The sequence below is a fragment of the Ostrinia nubilalis genome, chromosome 22 (genome assembly GCF_963855985.1).
Source record: "Ostrinia nubilalis chromosome 22, ilOstNubi1.1, whole genome shotgun sequence".
Classification (NCBI taxonomy): Eukaryota; Metazoa; Arthropoda; class Insecta; order Lepidoptera; family Crambidae; genus Ostrinia; species Ostrinia nubilalis.
In genome coordinates, this window is record NC_087109.1 from 11,938,813 (window position 1) to 11,949,752 (window position 10,940).

General features: G+C 39.6%; 1 protein-coding gene across 3 annotated transcripts in view; it reads right to left on the bottom strand.

The window, feature by feature from the left end:
* The window catches only part of LOC135082803 (glutathione synthetase-like), a 29,042-nt gene extending 18,505 nt beyond the window's left edge, over window positions 1-10,537 (bottom strand). Inside the window, exons 1-4 of one of the 3 annotated variants that reach the window (XM_063977564.1) lie at window positions 10,195-10,536; window positions 9,459-9,554; window positions 3,620-3,736; window positions 1,171-1,340 (exon numbers count right to left, since the gene is read on the bottom strand). In XM_063977564.1, the coding sequence (XP_063833634.1) occupies window positions 1,171-1,340; window positions 3,620-3,736; window positions 9,459-9,554; window positions 10,195-10,341 (530 nt within the window). In that variant the 5' untranslated portion in view covers window positions 10,342-10,536. Of the gene's footprint in view, window positions 1-1,170; window positions 1,341-3,619; window positions 3,737-9,458; window positions 9,555-10,194 lie in introns of all 3 variants that reach the window. The other 2 variants (XM_063977566.1, XM_063977565.1) reach the window with 2 other exon arrangements.
* Between the last annotated feature and the right edge of the window lie 403 nt (window positions 10,538-10,940).

Consider the following 10,940-nt stretch of genomic DNA (forward strand, 5'->3'; position numbering starts at 1 on the left):
TTTCACGATCAATCTTTTATACGCTAAAATGTCGTCACGGTTCAGTTCATTTCTATTTTTCTCGCTTGGTAAAAGCGAATTGTTATACATAGTTTTTGTTATTACCTAATAAACAGTGAAAGTTAACCGCTATCAAAAATAAAGATTATTTTGTAGAAAAACTTCCGATTTTTGGGAAGACTCATGCATTACATGGCAAATAAATGATTTATTATTATTATTACGTTTTTTGAAAGATTTAGGTGAAAATTAAATTGTATGCTTTATCGAACTGTTGTCACTTTAAAGCGCAATATGAATAAAATTACACTATACCTTTCTTTAAAAGTCAATAATTTTATTTTTATAGTGTAGTACATAGTACCAATTTCTAAACTAACGTAATTATTTTGTAAACCTATGTTCCTGTTTTAATTTAATTCTAGAAAGGTGGCTTTAATGTTGTCCCATTATCCACCTAGGGGGGGATGGTGGGAATAATTAGGTTTTTGGTAAATTGATTTAATTTTGAGGTCTAAAAAAAGATTGTAGCTTGCAGTACAATGCAGTATTAAGGAAAAAGACCACAACTTAAACATTGCATTTTAAAATATAGTTTAGAGACTGCTACAATAGGATTATTATTCATTATTTTATTGATATTGCAACTGCATTTCAACAATGGGCGTAAATGACATCGGCTGGTACGTGATTGCGGTCGCTTTACAATGGAGGCGCAGGCGTATAGTTATCCATAGCAAAGTGATTTATATGGACACCGTGAAGATAATTCTTCCCGAAACTTTTTAAAGATAACTTTAAGGAAACCATCGGGCCCAATTTTTCTACGAAAGTTTTTGTGTTCTGTATTGCTAAAAGTGCGATAACTTGCGCGTGCGCCTCCATTGAATCAGCGGGCCTATTTCACACCTACGTATTTTGAGTTCTATTCGTCTCTGTCACTCGCTTCTAGTTGTTATCACGAGCAAATGGGACAGATAACGATAGAACTAAAAATACGGAATGATATTGCGGGGTACCGAAGAGCGTTTCAAGACGCGACCCTGAACTCCACGTATTCCTGTTGTCCCCCAAGATTTGTTCCCCACTCGTGGATTTTGGGAAAAAGTTGCGATATCCGCCAGTTGGGGCAAAAAATGGGGCACAGTAGGAATACGTCCGGACCTCTACCTCTGAATCTCCCTCGAGACGGGCCCTAGGTGTCCGAAGCCGGACGCAATACTGTTAATCTCCACTTGCTTCCACGAGCAGTAGGGCGTGTGCTTCGCGCACTGATTCTCCGTGTGGGGACACCGCGACTCCAACATGATGTCCGAACGGAGCATGCCTAGCGATATCGGCTACGCCGGACAGATGACGTTGTAAGCGCAGTTGGGGCAAGTGCTTGGATTGGGGCAAATGTATGGACCCGTTGTCCTAAATGAACGATGGAACGCGGCGACGCTATGCGACCAATACTTCACGTGACGTGTGCCCTACGTGATTAAATAGAGCACTATCATAAACAACGTCTAATTGATATTTTCGCGTTTGTCGTTCATCTAAGACAACGGGTTAGCGCGCCAACTTTAATGGGGCTATTCTTACTCAAACGGGCATGGGCAGTTAATATATTTAGTTATTTCGGGACTTAATGACAAGGGTATGAAGGGTTCGCCTTTTAGGGCTAATTCACATTGATTCATCATCAAGAAATATCTCTCCACTGCAAGATCTACACGATCCTTCAATTAATGGAGGATTTGGCTTACACTCTCCGTGCTGACCAGACGGGTTGGGGCTATTAACGCTCCTAATTTCTCCCAAGTCCTGTATTGTCATTTTCTACAATTTGACCACCAAAAATTTACTTCTTTTTGTACCTAACGACTTAACACTGTGATGCTGAAGTTGAATTTGAATCTGGCACCAATGTTAATTTTTCTAGGCGGCCAGGATTTAGAAATAACCTTTAGTAAGTCGTCTCCAATGAATACATGAATCTTGAATATCTTTGCCGCAATTACCCCATCGGCACTTGCCTCAACTGCGAAATACCGAAGAATGGTGTACGACCATTGAAGTAAAATAATACATGCTTATTTAATATTTATACATAAAAACCTATATTACCATTAATTTCTTTACATGCATCATTTCTGACGTTAATATTCGTAGAAATATCACCCTGTATAAGCATTATAAATTCCATTATTATAGGCACCACTCGAAGCAGACGCTTTGACACTTAAGGAAGCGATAACGGCAATATTTTTTTGACATATCGGAGCGAACTGGGCGGAGCGAGCTAGTAGACATTGTAGTTATCCCTTACAAGACAGACATAGCAGATATGCTGGTTTTAACTTTGGTGACATAATCTCTAAAGCCTGTACCTATTCACTCTTGTACGGTCTAAATATTGTAATTGGACCAAATAAAACAGGTTCGGGTCTATCTGAGTTTTGAGTATTGACGTTCTATAATACTTGAAAAGCATTAACTTCATTCAGTTTTCAAACGAAAAAATCGAAATCCATTGTAAAAATAGCATATCTGCTTGGTCTCCAAACTCCAGAGGCTTCGCTTTTCTTGCTCCACTCTTAATGGACCTTCGCACTGGTGGATTGGACCCATTGTGGTAACTTGAAATTTTCACTCTATATTATTAATATTCGTTACTAACGGGTTCTTGCAAAGTCCCAACTCTTAAGTCTATTGAAATTTCTGTTTTTCCTGATAGAAACGATTGCCCATTTATAGCTATACCATTATAAAATTCGGACTGAATAGCGAGGAGCTCTGAAGTATCATAGCCGCTAGCAGATATTATTAGAGATATTAAAAACTAGTCTCCGCTTTCCGAGATAGCCGATAAAAATTGGCAGTTACAGTCGTTTTTGGGCGAATAAAACCTAAAATTTTATTTTAATTCCCATTTGTCCCCAGTGGGGGCAACTGGGAATAACCCTTACATTTTTGTTAGCCTAGCTAGGTTTTTCCATACTCAAGTACTTCCGTACTTTTGCTATTGTTTAAGCCATTGTATAATACTTGTATTTTTTTCTTATTCCAAACAAATCAGACCAAAGCTGCTTATTAGATTGTCTGTTAAGAAAGGTATTTCCTTTATGGGGTTACTTCTCTTCCCACAACTGCAAATTCTGTAGCTGTACAACATCTTGGTTGCATTTCAATGAAACCTAATCCCGATTCAGTAATAGTTGTGTCATCTTTAAATACCAGCTGGGCTAGGATGCGCGCCGTGATAAAATCTTATCGATGATTTTAGACGACAAATGTATGGGCTTATCGCGTAAAATCGATAAAATACTTAGAGTAGGCGCACACCGTTGATTTTACGTCGGCCAATAGTTTTAGTCGGGCAGTTGATCAGTATGGGCATCATGTATGGGAGAGCGCACACTACGCCGATTCGATTTGGCCGATTTTTCATACAAATTAAAATCGGGCACAACTATCGGCCAACTAAAAATCAACGGTGTGCGCCTACTCTTAGTGCGATAAAGGATTATCGCGGCGCGCATCCTAGGCCTACAAAACTGTTTACTGCTGCAGTTATATCGGCTATCTCAGAAGTCAGAGGAAGGTGAGGGTAGATGAAGAAAAGCATATTTACCTGAGCCACCCCCTCGTTCCTGACTTTCACCCAGATGTTGTAGAGATTGGCGGTGAACTCGTCCACTTGCAAGGCGTTCTGTAGCGTGTGTTCTAAGAACTCGTCGTCATGTGCCACCTAAATAGATTTTACTTTAAGAACTCTCTCAAATTATACTTTTAAGTAATGCTTTGAGCAGGACATCATTCGAGCTGCAAAGACCGCAAATTTAGGCCTCCACCGCGAATTTCGCGGGTTTTTTGCGTATATTTAAAACAACCGGCTTCCGAAAACAACGGCGCGGCTCCACGCTCTGCCCGCAAACTATGAGGCAGAGGCCTAAGACACCCCTCGGGCTACAGACTTTTTGTCGGCCGACAACTTGGTCGAACTGTTAATCAGTATGAACATGTATGGAAGTACGTACATTACACCGATTTGGTATTGTTATATTCCTTATACAAATAAGAAGCCGACCAAACTATCGGCACGCTAAAAAATCTACTAATAACACCAATTTTTTTTTTCGCTTTTTTTGTGTGTGTATAAATAAAAAAATTAAATAAATAAATATTATAGGGTAGTTGACACTGCCAGACAATTGAAGCTTTATGAGCTGTTAAAAACCTATGCTAGAACTCAGCTGGGCTGTATTTAAAGATCAATTTTTATGCTTATGTTACGGCTAAAGATATGTGTGAACATAAACTTAAGATTAGCCGGCTAAACTTAAGTTTAGCTTCGAGAAGCAGCTAAAGTTCGATAACATGTTAGTTTGCGTCGTGATATTCCATCTTTAGCCGGCTAATGTGCACATTAGCCAAAACGAAACGGCTAAAAATGTGTTCGATGGGCGCGCCAGGCCGGCGGAGGGCTTGAGGGGGCGGTGGGGAGACAACGAATAGCTCCATATTATTTAACAATTGTGACTAGATATTGTTTTAAGTAATTAACACTGAAGAAGTTTTATTTTGTTTTATTTTGTAATATTAAATACCTACCTACAGAAGATTTTGTAATGACCAAATGGTTCTGTCATGTATTAATCTGTGGAACTTTTTACTTTTAAATGTCAATGTCAATTCACATGTTTGTTTTGAGGTTAGGCCACTTGATTTCCGGCTACCTAGCCAAATAAACAGCTCTCGCAATAGTCACCGTGTTATCATTATTTTCGGACATAATAGTGGCGACGTATGGTTAAAACAGTGAACAATGGATACAAAAGCAGTGAAATTCGATGTGTTCAACCCTCAGACTGACAATTGGGACATTTACTTAGATCGGTTAAAGTTTTGTTTCGAGGCTAATGGCGTCATATTGGACGCGGCAAAAAGGGCTAATTTTGTGACAGTGTGTGGTGCGCGTGTGTATGAAACATTACTTGCGTTAATAACACCGAGGAAAGTTTCTGATTTGCCTTTCAGTGAGATAGTGACTGTTCTTACAAGACATTATAGTCCAAAACCGAATGAGATTTCGGTGTCGTTTAAATTCTACAAACGTGATCAAGGACGTGGTGAATTAGCGTCAGACTATATCGCACAATTAAGAAAATTAAGTTCGGGGTGCAATTTTAATGACTTAGAACGAATGTTACGCGACAGACTTGTGTGCGGTATGAGTGATAGCAAATTACAGTACGAACTGTTAAAACGTGACAATTTGAGTTATCAACACGTAGTGGACGCCATGTTATCATCGGAAAGTGCCGGACGGGACGTGCGCATGATTCAAGACGCTGCGAATGCGGCGTCGATGCCCACCACAACAGCGGCGCCCTACTTTGAGCAGCCCGTAGCGGAGCCGATGGACGTAAACGCGGTTCAAACGAAAACAACTCGTCTATGCTATCGTTGCGGTGATCGTCACCCTGGAGAGTGCCGTTTTATCAATGCAATTTGCCGGTTTTGCAAGAAAAAAGGACATCTAGAAAAAATCTGTTTAAGCAAAAAGAAGAACAGTCGCGATGTAAACTTCACTAGTGAACCGAGTGATCGTTTGAACGGCATCTACTGTGTGCAAAGTACTAGTCGCACACCGCCATACGAGGTTGACGTACTACTGGCGGGTGTCCCAGTCCGCATGCAGGTGGACACGGGCACCAGTTTCTCCATCATCAACGAGTACACCTGGAACGTGTTGCGCTCACGACTTGCGCGCGACGCACTACGCCCCGCATCACTCACTTTACGCACTTGGACGGAGACACCGGTTCAATTGCTGGGACAAGTCACTTTGTCAGTTTGCTATAAAAACAAGGAGCAGAATCTATGTATTATAGTAGCTAAAGGAAAAGGACCTAACCTTCTGGGTCGTGACTGGTTGACGCCGCTTCACATATCATTAAATATCAACTTTGTTTGCGACAACAAATTGATAGACAAGATTATATCAAAACACCAAGAAGTTTTTCAAGATGGATTAGGTACATATCGTGGTAATCCAGTCAAGATACATCTGAAACAAGGAATGACACCTAAATTTCTGAAAGCTCGGCCGGTACCTTTTGCAATAAAAGACAGAGTAGAACGTGAAATAGACAGACTGGTCAAAGAAGGAGTATTAAGACCAACATCTTTCTCCGACTGGGCTACACCAGTAGTGCCAATAGTTAAGAAAACAGGAGAGATTAGATTATGTGGAGACTATCGCAGTACTGTAAACGCAGCTACCGAATCAGACACTTTCCCCATGCCCACATCTAATGAGGTATTTGCAACCATAGCCGGAGGGAAATGTTTTACAACTCTAGATTTAGACAGAGCGTACACACAGGTGGTAGTGGATGAAGAAACGTCAAAACTTCTCACACTCAATACGTGCAAAGGACTTTACACAGTACATCGCTTAGCTTTTGGAGTTAAAGCATGTCCGGGAATTTTCCAACGCCTTATGACATCCTTGTTGGCAGGCATCCCTGGAGTTGCCGTCCTGATTGATGACATAATTGTCTCTGGTTGCTCAAGTATGGAAATGGAGGCCAGACTGGACACAGTTTTAGACCGAATTAAACGGGCAGGACTACGACTTAACAAGACCAAATGCAAATTTGCCAGAGACAGTGTAGAGTTTCTAGGCTTTAGAATAGACTCAGAAGGCATTCACCCTGCACCAAGTAAGGTGGACTCCATAATTAACACACCGGAGCCTAAAAATAAGCAAGAGCTTCAAGCATTTCTCGGATTATATAACTTTTATGAAAGGTTCATTCCACACAAGGCCACAGTTCTTGAACCATTACATCGGTTATTAGACAAAGCACGTACCTGGAAATGGACTGAATTGGAACAAAATGCCTTTGACACAGCAAAGCACTTACTGACTTTTGATCTGACACTTAGCCATTACGATGTGAACAAACCGCTGATCCTTACCTGTGACAGTTCAGAGTACGGTGTGGGAGCGGTACTGTCTCATGAAGACGAGAACCATAATGAGTGTCCAGTAGCCATGGCTTCAAGAACTCTGCATTCTCACGAACGACGCTACTCACAACTTGATAAAGAAGCAGCGGCAATTATGTTTGGAATAACAAAGTTCCATAATTACTTGATGGGACGACATTTTCGGATTGTGACTGATCACAAGCCGTTATTGGGAATATTCAACCCCAAGAAACCAATGACTAGTATGCTTTCACCCCGTTTGACAAGAATTGCCATAGCCTTGACTTCACATAGCTATGAAATAACATACAGACCTGGGCCGCAGATCGGAAGTGCTGACAGTTTGAGTAGATGGCCTCAACCGGTACCAGATCAACTTGAAGAACCACTCTACGAAATTTTACTGATGGCTGAAAAACCTGAGGATTTCCCTTATGATGTGTCACACATAGCTTCCGAGACGAAAGGCGACCGCATCCTATCTAGAGTCATGCATTACATCCAATGCGGTTGGCCAGCTAAAATAACCGATCCTGAGTTAAGGCCTTTCTGGTTACAACGTGCAGAACTTTCAATACAAAATGATTGCATACTACTGGGCTGCAGAGTTGTAGTGCCGAGGTCCCTTCGTCCAACAATCCTACGTGTTTTACATAAAACACATACTGGAATTGTTCAAACCAAGACTTTGGCTAGAAGCTACGTTTGGTGGCCACGCCTTAACGAAGACATCGAAGTGCTAGTGAGCGGATGCTCAAAATGCCTGGAACACAGACATATGCCACCTAAGACCAGCCATGAATGGATTACACCAACCAGACCGTGGTCGAGAATCCACGTTGATTTTGCAGGCCCATTTTACAATAAAAACTTTTTGATAATGGTTGATTCATACTCTCGTTGGCCCGAAGTGTTTGTAGTAAATAACATAACCTCCGCTACAGTGATAAAATTTTTAAGAAACACTTTTGCCATACACGGATTGTGCGACGTACTAGTGTCGGATAATGGTACATCTTTTGTATCAGATGAATTGAAGAGATTCCTACAAGCTAATAACATCCGGCATGTCACCACGGCCCCCTATCACCCGGCCACAAACGGGATAGCGGAGAGGATGGTACAGACAGTGAAAGACAAACTAAGAAAGATGGATGATTCATCATGGGACATCAAAATACCAAACTTGTTGCTAGGCCTGCGGGTTACTCCATGTACTACAACACACAAAAGTCCTGCAGAACTGCTAATGGGAAGACGTTTACGAACGTTACTGGATACTGTACATCCTGAGAATATTCAACATAAGAGAATTGAGCAACAAATTGAAGAAAACAATCAAAGACAAGGAAGAGAATCGAATGTTGGACAATCAGTGATGTACAGAAACTACAGCAACCATGGCCCTAGATGGTTACGGGGCACAGTTACTTATAAGAACGGACCCTCCAGCTACCAAATAGAGACGAATGGTGGCGGAGTAGTAAATCGTCATATTGATCAAATAATCAAAACAACAGCAGCAGAGGAGATAACTACCAGAGTAACAAATGATACAGATGCAGTCGTAGAAGGAACGCCGGAATTGATTACTGACGATATCATAGAGATACCAGATGCAGACAAGTGGGCTGACATCTTGGGCATTCCAAGCCAAGCTACTACAACACCGGCTCTGGGAAAGATAAAAAACAAACCAAATTTGCATTCTAGAAGCCCCTATGACAGACCTGATGCCTCCGCATCAGGAGATGATAACCTTTACATAAATTTCCTAACTTAATTACTGTTATTTAAATACATAGTGTTTCATGGGGATAATTTATTAGTTTGGTAATGTTGATATTCACTTAGGGGGGAGATATGTCATGTATTAATCTGTGGAACTTTTTACTTTTAAATGTCAATGTCAATTCACATGTTTGTTTTGAGGTTAGGCCACTTGATTTCCGGCTACCTAGCCAAATAAACAGCTCTCGCAATAGTCACCGTGTTATCATTATTTTCGGACATAATAGGTTCCTTATTATTTTATTTTAATGATTAGGTACCTAGATATTGTTTTAAGTAATTAATATTTTGTTATTGTAATAATTGTAATTTTGAATACCTACATAGGTACATAAAAGTATGTGTAATGAAAGTGATTATTTTTTAATAAAGTTTTCGTGTCAAAATAGTAAACATTATTACATTGTTTCCTTTTCCATTTCCTTCTACATTTTTAGCCAAGGGCCTGCGGTTACACTTAAGTTTAGCCGGCTAAAGATAGAAGAAACTAACATTAACACCTCGTCGAAGATAAACTTAAGTTTAGCCGGCTAATCTTAAGTTTATGTTCACATCTATCTTTAGCCGTAACACTTATACAAATAGCATGCATTATTACAGCAGGAACAAGTTTTAGCATAGGCCCTTATTTATTAGCTATCTTAAATAAATACGATTATACTATCTTAAATAAACCTCACCTTATGCATCAGCTCGTTCAGTACGGGCTGCAGCTCCACAGCTTTGTTGAACTCCGTCTGTGGGAATGGTGACGGCAGCAGTACAAATGGGGCGATCTGAAAATTAAACTCTTAGGTTAGGTTAGAAAGTTGGTTATTTGGTTAGGGCGCAAATTTAGTTTAAAAAATGTTTAATTCTGATATAATTTGATCCTACTCTGTATTTTTTGGATTATGATGTTATTCATTGTGTGGACTTTCATGAAAGTTATATTCAATATTAAAAAAAACCTTTAGTACCATGAATACTTCTGCAAAATGTTTATTATTGGAACACACTTCCCAACTTAAATAATTGTTGTCTTCAACCATACCAATCACAGAGTGAACCTCAATATACCAACCCCTGTTATAATCAATCTCTTACTAAGTTCTGTTATATTTAATTACGATCTTTTGACTTCAAATCTAATCATACAAAGAATACAGAACTTCTGCTAGTTAGCGGCGATTAATAAGAAAATTGGGCAAACGAATACACTAAAAATTTAATTTAAATAGCTTTAATTGTTACAATAGTTATACCTAATTGTGGTTCCCTGACGGGAGACAGGTTAATAAATGTGTAATAATTTAAAATATCAGACCAAAATAGGAAGAAAGAGAAACATAACCAAGACCCTACCCTTTGACCAAGTCAAGTGTTTATTAGTGTTTTATTTGGCCTAAATTACCTTAATTTAAAGATTGGCCTTACCTGAATGGAGTCCTTATTGAATTGCTTCTTATCCCTCATTCCAACTCCATGCATCAACGCCCAGTCTTTTGCTTTTTCAATAACATTCACCAAGACTTTGTGGTCCAGCGGCAAAGGAATACAAGTCGCCAATCGAGCTTGAGACATCGTTATCACAGCTTCAACAGCAACGAAATAAACACAAGCAACCTAAAGAGTTACTGCACGAACCAAACTAAATACGTTCGGCTTCCTTACTTGCGATTTATTTTGAAAATGAAAACCAAAGACGAAAACCCCTATTTTTGTGATTTTTTACTGTATTCACTTGACAGCTGACTGACAGTGACAGCCAAACAGCTGACGTTTTTGTTTCTTAAATTATCTTTAAAAAGCTGGCCAACTTGAACAACGAAACACTTCAAATACCGATTTCTAAATGTGCGTCTACCTTAACTTTACAAATTCAATAGCTATGGTTCAAACCAGAAAATTAAAAAGTTATAGTGCTGTCTGTAATAAGATTTATATTTCCTCCTTAATTTCCTCAGAACTATTTCAAATTACTATTTGAATACATCGAGCATTACGCTGAAATTCAAAATCAAAATCAAAATCAAAAATATTTATTCAGTTTAGACCACAAGTGGCACTTATGAACGTCAATAGAAAATAATAAAAAAAGAAAAGGTAGCCCTTATGGGGCACTTTACATGTCTCCTTATCTTTTGGGCCCTACCAGCGCTTCGAGACAAACATATGGCAAG